We start from the raw sequence: 21,161 nt of genomic DNA on the forward strand, positions 1-21,161 counted from the left end.
AAGATGGCAAGAGAGTGTATTGGGTGATTAGTGCAGAAAATGAAGTCGTAGACCCCACTACTGATCCACCAATGTATGAAGCTGGCTCTGTATATCCTATATCAAAATGAGGTATGGTGAGCACTGAGTCCAGGGGTTCCCCAGAGGCTTAACAGAGGCTAATGTAGATGATACTAATGCTCTCATTTGTGGCAGTGTGGCCAAGCAGTTAGGCTTATCCGAGGGTAATGCAAAGCATTTGTTGTACACACAGGCAAGAAAGGAAGCACACACTCAATGACTAACTCCAGGCCAATGTTTTTTACATAGCAGAAATATATTTTTGTTACTTTATTTCTAGAACCACAAGATTCAATTTGCAGGAAAGTACATTTGCAAATAAGTATACAACATATGTGTCAATACCACTTTGTTTCACTTTGGCAAGTTATACGGTTTTCGAATAAATAGAAATAATCTGTTTCAAAAGTCGACAATGCAATTTTCAAAGACAGTTCTAGGGGGGAAGAAAAGTTAGCACAGTTTTGAGGTAAGTACAAGACTTACAGTTCCAGTCTCCGGAAGTTAGGATCCCACAGGTGGGGGTTCAAGTTAATCTCAAACACCCACCAACATCAACACGGGCCAGCCTGGTGCAGGGGTCAAAGATGAGACAAATTTAACATGGGCTCCTATGGAGGCTGGGGGCACTCTGATTCAGGTCTGCTTGCAGGTAAGTACCCACATCTTCTGAGGGCAGACCTGGGTGGTTTAGGAGACCACCTAGGGAGAGGAGAGAGGTTGGCGGGGGGAATTCACAGGTCAGCACCAAACAAACACCTTCAGTGGCACAGGGGCAGCCAGGTGCAAGGTGTGAACACAGTGTCGGGGTCCCAATGCTTCTCTTAAGGGGGGCCCCAGGGGTCACGTAGATGCTGCAGGTTGGATCCAGGGGGTCGGTACCAGAAATCCACGGGCTGGAGGAGGGCTGCCTGTTGGACACTGCTGCACCGGAGATCAGATTCCCCAAGGCCAGGGGGCTGCAGGTGCAGAGTACATTTTGGCGACAGGTATCTTTGTCAGGGGGTCCTCTGGATTCAAGCTGCAGGCATTGTCGCATTGGACAGGAGGGGTCAACCCAGGGTGGACATTTGGTCGGAATCGCCAGAGGACCAGCTCCAGTTGGTTGGGCACCTGGACACAGGCTGTGGGCGTCGGGTGCAGAGTGGACAGGACTCGCAGAGGCTCTTGAGTCCTTGGATGGAGTTTCTTCTTGGACAGGGCTGCTGTCCAAAGGAGTTCTTGGTTCTCTGGTGTGCAGGCAATCCTTTTGAAGCTTCTAAGAGGTTGCTGGTCCTGCAGGATGCTTTGCCTTTTTTTTTAGCAGAGCTTTAGAAGCTGGAGACAGGCCAGTAGAGCTGGGGCCAAGTCAGTTTCCGTCTTCAGTCTTCTCTGCTGGGGGTCAGCTTAGCGGTCCTTTCTTCTCGTGAGGTCGCCAGGAATCTGACAAGCTAGGTTCATAGGAGCCCTTAAATCCGGGATTTTGGGGGAGTTACAGGGGTCAGAGGGCAGTAGCCAATGGGTACTGTCCCAGAGGGTGGCTACACCCTTACTATGTCCACTCCCTTTGGGGAGGGGCACACAGACCTAACCCTATTGGTCCCTGTCCTCCAAACCAAGATGGAGGATTTTGCAAGGAAGGGGTCCACTCAGCTCTGGACACCTTAGGGGTGGCCCCAGCTGAGGTGGTCACTCCTCTTTGTTTTCCCTAATTTTCCCACCAGATTTGCAGCCAAAATTGGACTTTGCCAGGGGGTAGGCATCTCCACTAGCTGGAGTGCCCTGGGGCACTGTAACAAGAGGCCTGTGCCTTTGAGGCTCACTGCCAGGTATTACAGTTCCTGGAGGGGGAGGTGTGAAGCACCTGCACTCAGTGCAGGCTTTGTTTCTTGCCACAGAGATCACAAAGGCTCTCACCCCATTTGATCGGAAATTCATCTGAAAGTGGCAGGCTGGCACAGACTGGTCAGTCCTGCACTTGCAGTTTGGCTAACATACAGGGGGCATCTCTAAGATTCAATAAATCCAACACTGGCATCAGTGTGGGTTTATTGTATTGGGAAGTTTGATGCCAAACTTCCCAGTATTCAGTGAGGCCATTATGGAGCTGTGGTTTGTACTGACAAACTCCCAGCCCATGTATTCAATCTGGCCACACTGTACTTACAATGTCAAAAAACTGACAGACACTGTAGGGACATATTGCTCATGCAGCTATGCCTTCACCTGTGGTATAGTGCACCCTGCCTTTGGGCTGTAAGGCCTGCTATAGAGGCAGTGGCTGGTGAGCATGGCACCCTGAGAGGGGTGCCATGTTGACTGTCTTTTTCTATCCACCAACTCATGCAAGCTGCAATGGCAATGTGCATGTTGAGGGGTCCCCTAAGGAGGCATAATACATGCTGCAGCCCATGGGGATCTTCCCTGGCCACAGGGCCCTTGGTACCATGGGTACCTTTTACAAGGGACTTAATTGTGGACCAGGGGTGTGACAATTGTGGGAGCAATGGGAACGTTTTTGGGAAAGAACACTGGCGTTGAGGTCTGGTTAGCAAGATCCCAGCACACACTGCCAACAAGGGCACTTTCCTACACAACCCCTTCCCAAACAAAAGACGATGAGACTAACCTTTCCCAAGAGAGCCTTCATTGTCTAAGTGGAAGAACCTGGAAAGGCCATCTGCATTAGCATGTGCAGTCCCAGGTCTGAGTTCCACTGAAAAGTCAATTCCCTGTAGGGATATGGACCACCTAAAAAATGTAGGGCTCTCACCTTTAATTTGCATTAACCATCTGAGAGGTCTGTGGTCAGTTTGCACAATAAAGTGAGTACCAAACAAGTACGGTCTCAGCTTTTTCATGTGACCAAACCACAGCAAAGGCCTCCCTCTCAATGGCACTCCCAAGCTGCTCACTGGGGAGTCACCTCCTGCTTGCCACCATCATTGGTTTGGGAGAGGACTGCTCCTATCCTATGTTCAGAGGCATCTGTCTGCACAATGAACTGCTTAGAATAATCTGGAGCTTTGAGAACTGGTGTTGAGCATATTATCTCCTTCAGGGTGTGTGGCAAAGGCTTTTTGACAGTAAACAGTCCAGTTTACCTTTTTGGGCATCTTCTTTGAGGTCAGTTCTGTGAGGGGAGGGGGTTACAATGGATCCATACCCCGTCACAAACCTCCTATAATAACCAGACAAGCCAAGGAATGCCCTGACTTAGGTCTGGGTTTTTGGAGCTTCCCAGTCCAGAACTATCTGGATCTTGGGCTGTAAGGGTTGCACTTGGCCTCCATTTACAAGGCAAAGTGCCAAGGTCACCCGAGTATACAACAGTGCACTGCCCTATATGGCACTTTGATGCCTTGATAGTGAAGCCTGCTGATTGCAAGGCCTGGAAAACCTTCCCCAGGTGGTTCAGGTGATCCTGCCAGAAGGAGCTGAAATGGCATAACAGTAAACTTATAATGCCCATTAGGTGTAGAGAAAGCTGTATTATTTTTGCTCCAGGTGCCATTCTGATTTACCAGTACCTTGCAGTTAAGTCAAATTTATTAAGGAAATTGGTAGCACCAAATTTGTCTATTAGTTTGCCTGCTCTTGGTATAGGGTGAGCATCTGTCTTGGTGACAGAGTTGGGACCCCTGTAGTTGACACAAAACCTCATCTCTCTCTTCCCATCTGTGAAATGAGGTTTGGGGAACAAGACCACTGGGCTAGCACAGAAACTATGAGATGGCTCAAAAAACCCTAAATCCAATATCTTGTGGATTTCCACTTTGATGCTCTCTTTCAATCAATCAATCAGGAGTTTGTAAAGCGCACTGAGCAGAAAGGGGGGGGGGGGGGAGGAGGTGCTGCTACTGCTCGAACAGCCAGGTCTTGAGAAGTTTCCTGAAGGTGGTGCAGGTGGGTGGGAAGAGAGTTCCACGTTTTGGCGGCGAGGTGCGAGAATGTTCTACCGCCAGTTGTAGTTCTGCGGATGCGTGGGACGGTTGCGCAGGCGATGTCGGCAGAGCAGAGATGCTGGGTCGGGGTGTAGAAGTAGAGTCATCTGTTGAGGTATTCTGGTCCGGTGTTGTGCAGTGCTTTGTGAGCGTGGGTGAGGAGTTTGAAGGTGATTCTCTTGTTGACTGGGAGACAGTGCAGGTTTTTCAGGTGGTCTGTGATGTGGCAGGGGATGTCCAGGTTGAGGCATGCAGAGGCGTTCTGGATGCGTTGCAGCCTCTTCTGGAGTTTGGCCATGGAATCTTTGACTTGACAGCATGGTTACATCTGCTCTGTCACAATAGAGCTTGAGGCGGTTCACATGGATCACCCTTTTGGGTGTCCTGTTAGTGCCCAGGTCCAACAAGTAGGTGATCTCACTCTTTCTTTCTAGGAAAGGGTAAGGACCACTCCCTCTGTCCTGGAGTTCCCTGGGAGCCACAGGCTGCAGAACCCATACCTTCAGCCGTGGTTGCAATTCTACCAGTGCAGCCTTTTAGTCATACCACTCCTTCTGGAGCTGTTGGCTGGCTTCAAGGATTTTGGATGACATTTCCATCTACTCAGCCATCCCTGAGCACAGACCAAGCACAGAGACACCACATCTTGTTTAAGCTCATGGAGAGGTCGCTCGCATCCTTCTTTTACAAGTGCAAGTGGTCCCCTAACAGGGTGTCGAAACAGAAGTTCAAAGGGGGAAAACCCTACTCCCTTCTGAGGCACCTTTCTGTAGGCGAAAAGCAAACATGGCAGGAGGACATCCAACCTCCATTTGAGTTTTTCAGGTAGCCCCATGGTCATGCCCTTCAATGTCTTGTTGAATCTCTCATCAAGTCCACTGGTTTGTGGATGGTATAATGTGATGAACTTATACGTCACCCCCACACTCATTCCACATGTGTTTTAGGTAAACTGACATGAAGTGTGTACCCCTATCAGAAACCACCTCCTTAGGAAACCTTACTCTGGTAAAAATATCAATCAGGGCCTTAGCTACTGCAGGAGCTGTAGTAGACCTAAGGGAAATTGCTTCAGGATATCTGGTAGCATGATCCACTACCACCATTATGAATTGATTTCCTGAGGCTGTGGGTGGCTCAAGTGGGTCCACAATGTCCATACCAACTCTTTCAAAGGGAACCCCCACCACATGAAGTGGAATGATTGGGGGGGGGGGGGCTTTGGGTGGCCACCTGCCTTACCACTGGCTTGGCAGGTGACAGAGGAGTTACAAAACTCCTTCACCTTCTGGGGCATATTGGGCCAATAGAAGTGGCTGACAAGCCTACTCCATGGATGTCATGGGTCAAAGTTAGGATAAACTCCCTAAACTGCTAAGGTGCCATCATTCTCCTGGTTGCACCACTGAGGATGGCCTCAGTGTAAAGGAGTCAATCTTCTCAATAGACCCTGTGGGAGCCACGGACATCTCCCTTTTCCTGTGCAGTTGCTTGCTGCCTCAGGCCTTCAAGAGTGGGACAAGTCTTTTGTCCCTGGCATAGTTGTTCCCATGAGCCACCCCCCTGCCCAAGAGCTCTACCTCGCAAGGGTCCAGCTCTATGGGACTCAGTTCCCTCAGAAGATAAAACTTCTTCCTGGGAAGAGAGGTCTTGTTTCTTTTACTTCTCAGAAGCTGGTCCCCCAGTCTTCTTGCCTTTTCTGCTGGGAGGATAAGCCATTATTCCATGCTCCAATACTTTTTCATCCTGTGCTCTGCTCTGTGCTCTTGTTTTTACACACACCAGTCCAGGGATTCCCAGCATGGCTGAATGGGTTTTGAGCTCTACCTCAGCCCAAGCTGAGGACTCCAGATCATTTCCTAGCAAGCATTTGACTGAGACTGCAGAAGAGACAACTACCTGTTTCAGGCCAGTAACCCATCCCCATTCTAAGGATACCATAGCCATGGGATGGAACTTAGTTACATTGTAAGCATTGGTAACTGAATATGTTTCGCCAGCCAAATACTGTCCTGGGGAAACCAGTTTCTCTGTCACCATGGTGACAGTGGCACCTGTATCCATCAGGGCTTCTACCTTTGTCGTCTTAATTAAGAGGTGCTGTCTGTATTTTAGCATGCTAGGGGGCCAGACAGCATTTGTGGCAACATCTACCCCACTCTCAGAGAATAAAGTTGCTTCAGTGTGAACCCTGATTTGCTCTGAACACACTCTTGATTCTACCTGGACATTGGGTATACCAGTACTAACTGGAGCAGTGCTGGGGGATTCTTTTTCGGAAAGGCCAAGTCTCCAGTTTGGTGTCCATGCTGTTTACAGTTGTGACACCAGGTCTTCTTGGGATCACAGTTTTTACCCTTGTACTCATTGGAGGACTGAGAGAGGCTCAGGGCCCACCCTCCTGTGCAGGTTTTTAGGGCCCTTGTGAGACTCTTTATCTTTATCCGTGCGTGTCTCACCACCCTTCCCTTGGGAAGGCTTTGTGACCCCTTTCTTTTGGTCACCCCCAGTCGACGTCTTCGTCACCCTTGTCTTGCCCCAATGGTCTGCCTTCTTTCCCAATTCTTGGGGAGAAATTGAACTTAGGTCTACCAGATATTGATGCTACTTGTCATTGAAGCAGCTACTTAAAAGATTTTCTTTCATACACAGATTATAAAGCCCATCATAGTCATGCACTCCACTGCTAGTTGCCCAACAATGTAGTGTTTTCACTGAGTAATCTACAAAATCAACCCTGGACTGGCTCAAGGTTTTGGGAGCCCCCCCCGAACCCAATTCTATACTCCTCAGTGGTGAATCCAAAGCCCTCAATCAGGGTAGCCTTCATGTGGTCAGCATCTGCACCAATGGTGTGAGGAGTCTATCACTACACGTACAAGTAAACAGTTCCCAAATGAGAGCTCCCCAATGAGATTTGTTTAGCTATCTGGTCACACAAGGTCTCTCAACAGCTGGGAACCACTTGGTGATATCATCACATTCTTCTTATTTAGAGACAATCCCTTTGTTTGTTTTTTAGGCCATCAGCATGCTCTCTGCCCCTATTTAAATTGCTTCCATGGGTGATAAGCCCGTTTCTGTTCTCTCCCTCTCTATAGCTAGGAGCTGTTACTACAAAACTAATCTTTTGGCCATCCTTGCCAAAAGGAGGTCCTCTTCATTGAGGCTGCCTTCAATGTTCCCAGAGGAAAATCCAGATCCTGTGAGCACTATCCGTAGGAAGATAAGGGCTTCGGGCCCTGACCTCCCTAGGTGAGGAGGGGGGAGGCCACCCTCCTCATCTCTTACATCTTCTCTATCTGAGGGGTGGTCTTCCTCCTCAGCAGGGTGGTCCCTGGTGTTCTCTGCCAAGAGCCCGTGGAGTTTGTCCTTGGCAGGGTTGGACCCTGTTGGAGGTACGGGGTGAGGTCGAGTTCCACAACCATTTCCCCTGAGCTGCTCATTATGTTATTAAAATTGTGGGTTAATTTTAGGAACGAAAAACTACTTCCAGTTACTAACCCCTAACCTCTATTAACTCTTAAATCTAAAAAAAAAAAAAAAAAAAGCAATGCTAAAGGGGACTTGACCAAGGCCCTAGCAGGACTTTTACAAATGTTGAAAAATTTACCAATTTTTAAAATCAGTCACTAAAGGCAATTTTGGGAATTTAGTTGTGTGATCAGGTATTGGCTGAGTAGTCCAGCAAATGGAAAGTTGTAGATCCCACCACTGATCCACCAATGTAGGAAGCTGGTTCTGTATATTCTATGTCAAAATGAGATATTGGCCCTCATTACAACCCTGGCGGTCGGTGTTAAAGTGGTGGTAATACCGCCAACAGGCCGGCGGTAAAAAAACAAACAAAAGGGATTGGGACCATGGCAGTTACCACCATTCATAACCGCCACTTTAACACACCAACCGCCAGGGTGGTAACGGCCGGAGCACATTTCCACCCTCGGGATTACAACCCAGACTTCCGCCATGGTTTCTGTACCGTCATGAAAACCATGGCGTTAGGCACTATCAGTGCCAGGGAATCCGTTCCCTGGCACTGTTTGGGGTCGAGCAGTTAGGCTTATCAGAGGGTAGTGCAAGTATCTGATGTATACACACAGGCAATAAAGGAAGCACACACTCAATGACTAACTCCAGGGCAATGGTTTTTATATAGCGAAAATATATTTTGTTACTTAATTTCTAGAACCACAAAATTCAAGTTGCAGGTAAGTACATTTGCAAGTAAGTATCAGACATATGTATCAATACCACTTTGTTAAGTTATACAGTTTTCAAACAAATAGCAATAATCTGTTTCAAAAGTCGACACTGTGCAATTTTCAAAGACAGTTCAGGAGGGAAGAAAGGTTAGCACAGTTTCGAGGTAAGTGCAAGACTTACAAGCTCCAGTCTCCGGGGGTTAGGAAGTCCACAGATGCGGGTTCAAGTTAACTTCAAACACCCAAAACCAGCAACACAGGTCCGGCAAGGTGCAGAGATCATAGAGATGGGAAATTTAACGTGGGCTCCTATGAAGGCTGAGGGCACTTGGATTCACACTCTCAGTCAAGTCAGCATCAATAGCAGACAAATGTGTGTGGGGAGATTAACCATGGCAAAAGGGGCACTTTCCTACAGTTTCCCTCACCATATGATGAATGGGTAGACCCCTGTGGCGAAGCAGGTGCCTGTGGTGTTGGACAAGGATGAGGTTGCCGTGGCAATGGTGGTGGAGGAGGGGGAGGCGGAAGAGCAAGAGAAGCAGGTTTTGAGGGCATTAGACTGGTGCCCCTATCAGGTCTCTTTCTGCTTGGGAGACGGTGGAAGCTCCAATTCCAATTGCTGCTCCACTGGAGCTTTCATGTGAGAGAATATGCTGCACTTGTGGCGAAGACTTGGCTATAATCTTGAACATTGTGAGGGCGGACAAACAACAATTGTTGCAGAGAGTCCAGTTCCTCCTTAGGGCACAGTATGATGGGAAGTTCCAAGCTGCAGGAGTCTGCTGTGGACAGGAGACTGGGCGCTGAAGTCTGTTTTGGCTTTTAACTCACTTCCAGCATTGATTCATGTTTTGGCTCAGAGCAGTCCTTCGGTGCCGGCGGCAATCAACTAGAGGGCAGCAATGGGGGTTGCTGTCAGCATCAAGGTAGTCCAGAATTTGTGTGGCTGGCTTGGTGTCAGAGTCAGCTCCAAAGCCTTAGCTCATGCCAGCCATGGCTGAAAGACAGTGGTGGCCTTGAAGGTTGTGACCCCGAATGTGAGTTCGAAGCCCGGCTTCTGGAGCAACGGTGAGTGGTACTCACTCTGGGTGTCTTCGGGCATTGAATCGTGATCAGCTGTGGATCTGGGTTTTAGGAGTCCAATAGGGATCGAGTTCTGGGCTGAAGGCTGTATCCTGTCCAGCATCAAAGTCTTTCCCCGGTTTCTTCCCCTCTACTTCTTCCCCAAAGATGTCAGGGGAATCCTGGTTACACTGTTGTTCCATGGCACAGCGTGCAAGTCGACCGTCTTGACGATTTCAAGTGGTCTTGCAGGATGCCTTGTTGTTGTCCAGGGACAAATATTGCAGATGGCATCCTAGTCTGTTCACGAGTACCTCGAATGGCACTGTGGACAGTATCAAAAGGTGTTTTTTCCATTATACTGTTAACTCACAGAACAGGGTCAGTCAGAGGGTGAGACCCCGTGCGGGTGTCGGAAACACCATCAATGTGAAACCAAAGGAGTATGCCATGATGGTGAGAAGAAATGTAGGTGCACCAAAGGATTGTTCAAGGGCTACTTGGAGCAGAGAACTTAAAAGGCCCTGACGAAGATTGCCACAGGGGCATCTTCTCAGAGCCCCGGCACAGGACATCCAACCCAAACGGCAGAAGAAAACAATTTAACCATGGAGGCGATGCCCAGGCGCATTTCCAGTAGGGGTGTGTGGGGAGTTCCGCTCGTGGTGCGAACTGAGTTTTTGGCACTATAAGCAGAGTGCGTAATTCATCCAAAAACTTTGCTAGCCCTGCCAGAGGAGCGGAGTTCACCTGGGAGTGCACTGCAGCCAGTTATGGGCTACACAGAGCAAGCAAAGCAGACAGTCTTGAGTTTGCGCTGTGTAGCCCATAATTAAGCTGCAGTGCTCACCGACAACGGATCCAGGGCCAGGCCTCCCTCTGCCAGCAGCCTGGGAACAGGGGGCAGAGAGCCAGGCCACTGCAGAAGATGAGGAAAAGAAGAGGACCCTGTGGAGGACTCAAGTAAGTCCTCATCTCTTTTCTTTTTCCTTGTTTCTGCACACTGGTGCACAAACAAGGACTGAAACAGCAGCTTTTGCGGCCTACGGCCCTGACCTGAATTCAGGCTAGGGCTGTACGCAGTGAAAGCTGCCATTTTAGGCCTCTTGTGCACCGGCCTGTCCTATGTTCAGTGCACGAGAGGCCTGAAATGGCAGCTTTCACTGCCTATGGCCTTTTCCTGAATGCGCCCAATCTCGGAAGCACTAAGCAGGGTCGGGCCTGGCTAACCAGGCCTAACCCTGCTTATCACTTCTGAGATCAGGCGCATTCAGGAATCTGTGGGTCACCGAACTCCACCTCCGTGGAATTTCATAGAGTTTTTTTATCAACTTCGCGGAGGTCCACAGAGTGGAACTCCGTAAACCCTGCTCAGGCCTAATTGCCAGCTAAAGGGCGAATCACTTTACCTTGTGACTTGAAAGACTTTTTCAAAGAAAAGAAAGATGGGCACATCCGAGCCCAAAACTAGATGGCAGGAGTACTCACAGCATGTGTATTTACAGCTACACATGCCACAAGCATTTATTTTCAAACGTCATGCATTTAAAATGTTTTCTAGGTAGGATACCAGTTATTACGAACCCTTTTTGCAAAGAGTAGAAAAAGAGATCACTCTAAACTAGCTTAGTGTGAACGATGTCCTCTTTTATAACTCAATGCTCAATTAAATGTGGAAGTGGCTCAGTCCATGTGACCGGCTTTAAAGAAAAAAGTCCATACTCTAAACAATGGAACAACATGTCCAAAAAACAAGAATGGTTGTGATTTCAATTTATATGACCCCCACTTAATGCCTTACCTGCTGCAATAGCACCAATCAATGGGACAAGACTCTGCTGAATGGGGAAAGTCCAGCTACTAATAATGAGTACAACACCAACTGGTTCGGACTGCACAAACCCAATATCCAGAAGAGAGGTCTATTAGGGATACAGAAAATATTAAGTTACTCATACTAAACATTTACAAGAGTAGTACAATATGCTAAACCATACTGAAACACAACATGATGAATGAAATGTGATTAATAAAAAATAAAGTTGTAATTAAAAACAAATACAAATTTAGCCTATGTTAAGAAAAATAATACCATTATCAAGAAATACATAAAGGCAAACACAAAGATATAAATGTTGCTTCTGAAATGAAACACAGGTTACACAAAGAGTACATCAAATCTGATAACTGAATTTTCTACTTTTTATCACTTATACTTTATGATTAGAATAGATGATAAAATTGTAACAAGCATTTTGGAACCTGCAGAATAAATAACATGAATTATTTAAATGCCTCACTATAGTTTTACTTTTACTGTAGCAAACTAGCTCAATAGTGTTATATGCTTCATGTGGTAACATTTTATAAAATGTTATTTACCGCTTTGAACAGAATCTTAAACCCAGTTACATCTTCTCAACTGTTCTGTCGCCTCAGATGATTTCAATACCCTTATAATAAAACGGGGTAGGAAAAGGAGGAGGGGAGCCATTGGTGAGGATGCAAAGGTAGACCAGTACATGGCCCTTTATTAATCACTTCTAAAAATGATTATCTTAAAATGTGTTGGGGGTAATTTGGATTTTGTAGTCCCACATTTTGTTCATGTAAATCATACTACTGAGCTTGTAACATTTTGTGTTGAAACATCTGAAGTAATCTTGAGAAAGGTACTATAAGACGTCTTATACAGTTAATGTAAACCCTTTTATGCAGAACACTGTTGAAATAGGATTTAGGTTTTGTGTAACACTAAACCTGTTATGTGGTCACTTCTTGTGCATACACAATACATTGTGCTCGATGACACTCTGGGTGTGGTACTCTGTGCATCAGAAGTTTACTAGAGGTGGTTGGGATACTAATGATACTTCCTCAGTTGGATGCAGTACAAGGCAGGTCATACAGGGGTGTAAGCTGCTGTCCAATGATTCTCATTCATAGAGTCAACAACCCAGGTCAGGTGTTGACTCTAAAGCTATTTTTTCAGACCTTTTAAAGTCTGATATAACAGTGCAGCTGTCACCAGAGCTTATGTGATCAAAAGAAAAATAGCTTTAAGAAGCAATACCAAGAGAGGGCTTTGGAAGCTCCCAAATGTGGATTCTCTAGACTACTAATTTTGATTTGGCAGACTGTGTTAACCCCTGAAAAAGGGAGTTGTATTGCACTTTTTGCATTGCGGGAACGTTTATCAGCAATACAACAGGGCTGCGTTTGTTATGGTGACAAGTCATTGATCAAGGCTGTAAGTCTGATCTGTTATAAACGGTATGAAAAAAGACAGTAATCCTGACCTCTTTATACAAAATTAAAAAAAAAAAAAAAAAAACGCATGCTAAAGCCAGTAGGCCTTTAAGGCAGATTGTAATTACACTGTGTTAAAGTCTGCAAAAAGGTATTTTGTTACAGGGAATCTTGCAGATTACAATTATAGGAAAGAGTTTTATTGCTGGCAACCATGTTGACAAACTCTTGGGTTTAAACAGCTGCACTTTGAAAATGTTTGTTGAACAAGTTACTTACCATCTGTAACAATGTATCTGGAAGGGACATATTCTAGTTACAGATATCTTACCTTAGAATTTCCCCCAGGACTTAGACTGGATCCAGACAATTTTCTTCAAGTAGTACCCCTGAGCACCATCAGGTGGTGTCGGTTAACTCCACCTGCATCGTTGTCACCGTGATGATGTTGCGGTTGTATATAGGTTCCACCCCGGCACGCAGACATCAGTTTCTTTTCATGACTTGACGGTAAGGAGTTATCATCCACCTGGAAATGTTTGGTACTGTAGGAAGCTGGCCTGGTGTGTGGTGGGTACCTATGGTACTTAAACCTTATACCTGGTCCAGGTATCCCCTCTTAGTGAAGTGTAGGCAGTGTCTAGAAGCCAGGCGATCTGGAGGTAGCTGTGGATGAGCAGCCAAGGCTTCTCTAGGAGACATGCAAAGCTCATGTAATACACTAGTCACACAGCAGTTACACACATGAAAGAAAACACTCAGTTGTAAAAATATAAAGGTAGTTTATTTTTGGCACAAATCACCACAAAATACTAGACAGGTGACCCACCCTTAGTAATCAGAAATAGGCATAGGAAAGGTTAGAAAACAGGGTCACTATTGGTTATTACTGTTTGCACTAAGGCGAGCACAAACCATATATTTAAAAAATGGAATGCGAACAAGGTACCCCCACCTAGGTAAGTAAAATATGTAGAGTGGAGCTGGGAGTACTAGAGAACCACAAAGGTAAGTAACACAGTGCCACCCCAGGGACCAGGAATGCAGGAGTAAAACACTGGATTTTACCCAAACCACCCAAAAGGAGGAAAAGAAGAAAAAGAAGACACCCAGAGAAGACTGCAAGAAAACCAGCGGTGGATTCCTGAAGAAAGAAAACCTGTGGAGAGAGGGGACCAAGTTCAAGAGTCAAAGTGGAGTCGAGTAGGAGATACTACCCACTCAGCTATGGATGCAGGAGTTGGTTGATGGTTCTGAAGAACAGGTCAGCAATGAGGCCCAGGAGCTGGAGAAGAGTTCCAGATGGATGCAGATGATGTCCCACGCTGGAAGGAAGATTACAGATGGGTGTCGGTGCAGGATTTTCGCCAACAAGCCTTGGCAAAGTCAAACTCACTGTTAGTGGAAAAGAGGTGCTTCTGGGGACGAGCAAGGCCCAGGTGGACTCAACCCACGAAGGGGAGTCACAGGGGACCCTCAGTGTCACAGAGTCCACAGGAGCAGAGAGACAGCACCCACAGGACGGGGACACAGGAGTCACAGAAGAGGCCCATGCAGCCCTACAAAAGAGGACCCCACACCGCGGAACCATGAAGGAGGCTGGGCTTTGCAGGATTGAGTGCTGGAGCTACATGTCTCCTAAAGATACCTTGGAGGAGATGCAAACAAGCCTTAGAAGCTGCAAGAACTGTCCTGCGTGGGAAGGAAAAGGCTTACCTCCACCAAAGTTGGATAGCAGGCAGAGAGGACCAAGAGGACTACCACGGACCACCACCTGTGTTGCAGGATCCATGCAGCTCAGCAGGAGAGGGGATCCACGCAGCCGGTCGTCGCTTGTCATAGGTACCTGCGCTTGCAGGGGACTGACTCCTTAACTCCAAGGGCGTGTAAGTACCATAGGTACCCACCACACACCAGGCCAGCTTCCTACACCACATGTCTATGGTGATGGATTCCCAGTGGGGCAGGTGATGGCGGATCCTGCCGCAAACTGGTCCAGGATGTTCCAACGGACTAGGAAGGGTTGGAGGCAGTGGAGGGTGAGCGCTGCTTGGTGCCCCTTCCATGGCCACGGACTGTGGGGGGGTGAGGAGCAGCTACGAGACCAAAGGACTGAGCTGTAGTTCGGATGTCCTTAAAAGCGCTAGAGCAGAGTCCACTTTGTCTTCAAAGAGATTGGTGCCATCAAAGGGCATGTCTATTAGAGATTGCTGGAAATCCCCAGAAAAGCCTGATGTCCTCAACCAGGAGTGGCGCTGCAAAGCGACCATCGATGCATCTGATCTACCTAGTGAGTCGGTCGTATCCAGCTCAACAAATCATAAACTTAGCTGGTTCTCTCCCATCAGTAACAGCTTGGAAAAGAACTGCCCGGGACTCCTCCAGGACTCAAGGCAGCACCTGTGCGACCGTATCACCAAGCATATTGGAGTATCAGCCCAAAAAAGCATGGGGTGTTCATTGACCGCAACACCAGATTGGGGAAAGAGAACAGTTTCTTCTCAAAGCTATCCAGTCTTTTTGATTCCCTATCTGGGGGAGCGGAAGGGAATGCATCGGAAGAAGAGGAGGCCTGGAAACAATGTTGCGTTGGCGTAGGATGTTAGGTCAGGAATTTTGGGTCAGTCAGCGCAGGCCGATGCCGGCAGGCGACCGTCCTATTCACAGGAGCCCCTGTGCGGGGTCTGGATCAGGTACCCAGTAGGACGTCCGCAAGGGCTTCATTTAAGGGCAGGAGGGGTTCAGTAGTGGATGCCCCAGGCTGAAGCACCTCGGTCAGGAGGTTAGTCCTGACTGCCACAGAAGGAAGCTCAGGGTCCAGGACCTCAGGGGATCTTCTTACCACCATGGAGTAAGAAGCTACCTCCTCCATAGCCACGGTATGGGGAGAAAGCATGCCAGCATCAAGAGAGGTATCTAGTCCACTAACGTTGCCCAAATCCTGAACCCAGTCCATGTCATGGTCAAGATGGTATTCTAAAGAGTCCAACGACCCCTCTACACACTCCCCATATCCATACCTATAGGAATAACAGTCACGATCTGCCATGGGCCCAGTAGAGCCCATGGAAAACGGAATCAATGACGCAGTTCTGGCTCATCGGGGATGAGTACAAGATCGATGTCAATTGTGGGTCCAATTGATGTCAAGAGCATTGACATCTGTGCCAATGCCGTGGAAGGTTTTGTTCACACAACGCGTTGGTGCGGATCCAAGAACGTGTCCGGAGGTCCTCTCCTGAGTCAAAGCCACCAATGGGAAGCCCGAAGGGGCTCTCTCTGATCCTCCTGGCCTCGAAGGTGCCGAGGGCAGGTTGGTCTGCCCAAAGATGAGGCACACAGCCTCACAGAATTCTTTCAACTGGGCAGGGGTGGCTCGGCTCCTGGAAAGTCTGACCCAGGTGCAGGCTCCAATGATGGAGGACTAGAGCGTTGATGCTCTTCCAGTGTCGCATCATCCTAGTGACGGAGTGAAGTTGAAGAACGTTTGTCCTTCTTCGATGACTTCTTGTGACCCAAGCAACCCAAGCATCCCAAGGACTTGGAATGGGATGAGGAGGAATGTGATGTCTCTGAGTGGAACTTCCTCTCGAACGAGAGCTGGTGCAATGCGGAGTCATGCGCCCAGCTGCCATGAGCTTTAGGGACTGCTCCCTCAAAGCCCGACACTCGGAGCATGACTTCAGGTCATGGTCGCGCTCCAGACACCAGAGACAGACAAGATGCGGATCAGTCTCAGACATCATTCAGTGACAGGAGTGTGGCAGGTTATAAAACCGGTCTTTTGGACCATTCCTCGATGCATCCAAAACTCGTCAAAAAATAAATAGTCAACAAAAGTGTCATAGTTAGCCAAATAATGACTAGGGGTAGATGTTTCTCCCGATCTGTGTGTAGACTGGTGCTAAAAGAAAAGAACTGAAGTTAGCACGCTGGGGTGGCACCTATATACAACCACATCATCATCAATGCGACCACAATGCCAACAGCACATGCAGAGTCAACCGATGCCAAATGAAGGCGTGCAGAGGTACTGTTCAAAGAAAAGTCACCGGATCCAGTCCAACGCCTGGGGGAAATTCTAAGGTAAGGAATCTACAACTAGAAGTCTCTAGCAGATATGCCATTTTAAGGAGGGTTGTATATTATTATGTCAACTACAATTTTGTATGCATTTTTAATTTTGACTGCATACAGATAGTTGCCTTGTGGGAAAGCTGAGGTATAATGCCATAGGCCTGAGTTGGTTATAGTGTAAAGCCACAGATAAAGACCACAGCCCTGATTAGTGCACTAGAACAAGTTAAGTAAAAAACCTTATGACTAATCTTTTTATTATGAATGTTTATGACAAATGCAGAAGGATTACTTATTATGTAAATCATACAGTATTGCTGCTTACTACTATTTCCTGAAACTGACCTGAACACAGGCACTCTGATTTCATTGCACTGACACCCATTACATTGCTGGCCACACGGCTTAATCTCAAGGCTGGCATCCTTAGCACTTAGTGTTTTTAATTTGTGCCGATTTTCACGTGCCTAAATGTGCTAGTTGTTCTCCAAGGGGCGGGCCAAGCTAGACTGTGCAGTCTGAGGCTATTTGCTAAAATTGTCATATGGATTTTGGAACTGTAGGTAAGTACCCTCTTTTTTAGCATGGTTACCCCCCACTTTTTGCCTGCTATCAGTATGCTTGGACTGTTTTCACTGGAATCCTGCTAACCAGGACCCCAGTGACTGTGCTCTCTCCCTCTAAATTTGGTTGACTATGACTTTGCACAACCCACAATTGGCATACTTGTGCCCCAATATAAGTCCCTAGTATATGGTACTTAGATACACAGGGCACTGGGGCACCAGTGGTTCCCCATGGGCTGCAGCATGTATTGTGGTACTCATGGGAACCCATGCAAAATGTGTCTGCAGGCCTACCATTGCAGCAAGCATGAAAAGATGCATGCACCCTTTCACCACAGGTCACTGTAAGTCACCCCTATGTTAGGCCCTCCAAGCCCAGAAGGCAGAATGCCTGATCCTGTGTATGAGGGCACCGCCGATGCATGTGCAGAGGAGCCCCTCCGAACTCCAGTTCCATTACACTGGACTTGTTAAGTGCGGGAAGCCATTTTACCCATGTGCAGGACATAGGTCACTACCTATGCCCAGCTACATAATGGTAACTCCGAACCTGGGCATTTTTGGTACCAAACATGTCAGACTCATACCCCAATACTGCTGCCAGCCAGTATTGGCTGTATGATTCCATGCATTCTAAGGGCTCCTTAGAGAACCCAGAGTATTGCTCGGGTTTTCTGAACAGTCCAAGCTGCTGCCACAACTCACACAGGTTTCTGCCCTCCTGTTGCTTTACCAGCTCAGGCAGAGGAAGGCAGAACAGAGGTTTTCCTATAGGAGAGGGAGGTAACACCCTCTCTCTTGGAAATAGGTGTTACATTTCTTGGGAGGGGTAGTGTCCCCAAGCCACTGGTAGGCTTTGAAGGGCACATTTAGTGCCCTCCTTGCATAAACCGTTTTGCATCAGTCCAGGGATCCCAGGTCCCTGCTTTGGTGTGAAACTGAACAAAGGAAAGGGGAGTCACCACTCCCCTGTCCATCACCACCCCAGGGGTGGTGCCCAGAGCTCCTCAAGGTGGCCACTTGATTCTGCCATCTTGAAATCAAGATGTGCAGAAGCCCATGGAAGCATCTGAGTGGCTAAGTCAGGCAGGTGACATCACAGCCACCTCGTGATAGGTGGTCACCTTACTAGGTGACCAAACCCCCTTTTAGGGCTATTTAGGGACTACCTCGAGGACGGGTCTCCAGATTCGACGTGCAATATTTCACAAGGACTCCTCTGGATTGTTTACTTCATCTTCTGGCCACTTGAACCGCAACTGGACTCTTCAGGAACCGACAAACTGCAATTTCAGTGATGACTCCGCTTTACAACACAGTTTCTCCAGCTCCTTCCAGAAACTGCAACATTTCCCTGGATGTGCATCCACTGAGGTGGGCGAGAATTCAGTCTGCACCAAGAAGTAAGAAAGAATCTCCCTTGGAGTGAAGGAGACTCTCCCCTGCATCTGCAGGCACAAACTGCAACGGCGACCGGCTGTGTGGATCTGCTCTCCTCCAGAACTGCATGGATCCTGTTGTGAGGCCATTTTAGTTATAGCTTCATACACGTTATTTTAGCAAACTAGGCCTGCAGCTGTGCTCATGTGTCCTTTTAACTTGTCATTATTGAAATTTTTTACATATATATCTTAGGTTGACTTTTAGTAGCTTTTACATATACCTAGGTTTTAAACCACCTTCAACAGACAAGGGGAGGGTATTGTGCAGCCATTTTAGTTACAGCTCCATGCACGTTATTTTAGCATACTAGTCCTGCTGCTGTGCACTTTAACCTAGATATATTTTATTAAGCTTTATTATTTTAACAATAGCCACATTTGTAGTCTTGTTTTATTTCTCTGTATCTAGCTGTTCTTTGCCTAGGTCAGCACTGCGTTCTTAAACAAGACATTTCTTTCACTCTGTGCTTTTCTCAAGGCTGCAGTAAGATAGGGTGCCGGTAAACATGGTAAGGTTATATCTTTAGTGTTCATAGAAACATACACATCCTTACGTATGGACATTTTCTTAGAAACATCAGCTGTTTTATTATAAACTCTTCTGTCCCATACACATTAGAGGGAGATTTCAGCCAGATGACCACAACTGTATGCGGACTGCTTCGCTATAGCTGCATATGTAGACTACAGGCCTCTTGCCCATGTATGAGGGATGATGCCTTCCAAGGGGAACCTGAAGGGCAGAAACTAGAGCTTAACGTGCTGTGCTCTAATATAGTCTAGGTAGGAAATATGTTAATGATTCTAGTGGCAATATGCTAGCGTTATTTTAATGCTTTATTCTCCTTGTCACAATTTTAATCCTGTTATGGTTTATCGTACTGGTTATTGCACTACATGCTTTATTATCTAAGATGCAGTTGCTTCATTAAAACCTTATTGAAACATATACTGCCTCTGATTGTCCTTGTATAAGTAAGACTAACCGAGAGAAACAGATGCAATCTGAGTAACCACGATTTCCATGAGGAGTCAATTGTGTCATGCGCTCAGCTGCCCAATCATCCCTGCGCTTGGGTAGAGATGAGGCACTGCTAGTTAGCCGGAGCAAACCCTGGAATAGGCCGATAGGTGTCACCTGTAGTGGGTTAGATCAGTCCCCCACAGCACAAGTGATTCTCCACCCAAATCCAGTAGTCTTATTAGAATAACGAGAGCCTACGTGGCAATCCTGCATCACAGGTGGTGGTCTGGAGTGGTCCCCTTGGTCCTCTCTGCCAGTTTTCAAACTTGGCTGATGGTAAGCCCCTGCCTCTCCTTGCAGGATGTTACCCCTGTGCACTGTGACTCTTGTAGTTACCAAGGCTTGTTTGCTCTTGCTCCAAGGGATCTTCAGACTCCAAGTAGCCCCGGACCCCAACACTTCTTCCTGCAAATCACAGTCTCCTCTCTGCTGTTCCTGCGACGTGGGACTCCTCTCCAGGTGGGCTGACTGGGCCTCATTGCGACCTACTGTGCCTGCTGCAATGGGTTGCTTGTGAGGGCTGCAATTGCTTCGGTTGGCTGTCGCGACTGCTGAGGGTCACCTCGGACTCCCCTTCCTGGGTCGAGTCCCCTGGGCCTCTTTGGTCCTCTTCAGCCTTGCAATTCTTCTTTTGCTCCTGTTTCATTTGCCAAGGTGTGTTGGTGGTTCTTCTGCACCACTGACCATCTGCGACCCGACAACCGCCGTGGGACACCATCTGCACTGCTCCAAGAACTCATCTTCAGCTCCTGGGCTCCACAGCTGGCCTTCTTTCCTCATCAACCTGGTTCTGAATCCACAGATGGGTAAGTAGTGGCTCCTGCCCCCTATGGACACTCCATCATGGACTGGACTCTGTCCATTTCTACCGGAATCCACCTTTGGTTTCTTCTCGTCTGGTCCTGTTCTCGTACAATCCTTTTTCTAAGTCCTCCTGTTAGTCCTTGCGAAAACAAGGTACTTACCTTTGCTCTCCTGGTTGCTGGCGGGTCACTCTGGTACTCAACTCTTGGGGTTCCTAGTTCCCCTATAACAACTCCACACCCTTGGGTGGGGGACTGTATCTCACATTCCACTTTCTTCATACATGGTTTGGCCCTCCCATAGGGCCCTCACTATTTTCACTAAGTATTGTCAATACTTGTTGTTCATGTGCTATTTACTGATTATATATATATATATATATATATATATATATGGAAAATGTCACTTACCCAGTGTACATCTGTTCGTGGCATGAAACGCTGCAGATTCACATGCTGTGCATTATCCTGCCATCTAGTGTTGGGCTCGGAGTGTTACAAGTTGTTTTTCTTCTAAGAAGTATTTTCGAGTCACGAGACCGAGGGACTCCTCCCTTTCGGCTCCATTGCGCATGGGTATCGACTCCATCTTAGATTGTTTTCCCCGCAGAGGGTGAGGTAGGAGTTGTGTATATAGTAAAGGTGCCCATGCAATGGAGTAAGTATGTATGTACATAATTTGTATAAAAAATAGTATATATTTACAAGTTTACAAGTTTCATTCAACTTATAACGGCTACAGGCTTC

General features: G+C 47.4%; 1 protein-coding gene across 3 annotated transcripts in view; it reads right to left on the bottom strand.

Annotated features, from left to right (window-relative positions):
• Positions 1-21,161, bottom strand: part of LOC138266222 (aldehyde dehydrogenase family 3 member B1-like) — a 206,054-nt gene that overhangs the window by 102,982 nt on the left and 81,911 nt on the right. For all 3 annotated transcript variants that reach the window (XM_069214739.1, XM_069214737.1, XM_069214740.1), the window contains exon 4: positions 11,055-11,175. In XM_069214739.1, the coding sequence (XP_069070840.1) occupies positions 11,055-11,175 (121 nt within the window). The remainder of the gene's footprint in view (positions 1-11,054; positions 11,176-21,161) is intronic.

This window comes from Pleurodeles waltl, chromosome 11 (genome assembly GCF_031143425.1).
Source record: "Pleurodeles waltl isolate 20211129_DDA chromosome 11, aPleWal1.hap1.20221129, whole genome shotgun sequence".
NCBI lineage: Eukaryota > Metazoa > Chordata > Amphibia > Caudata > Salamandridae > Pleurodeles > Pleurodeles waltl.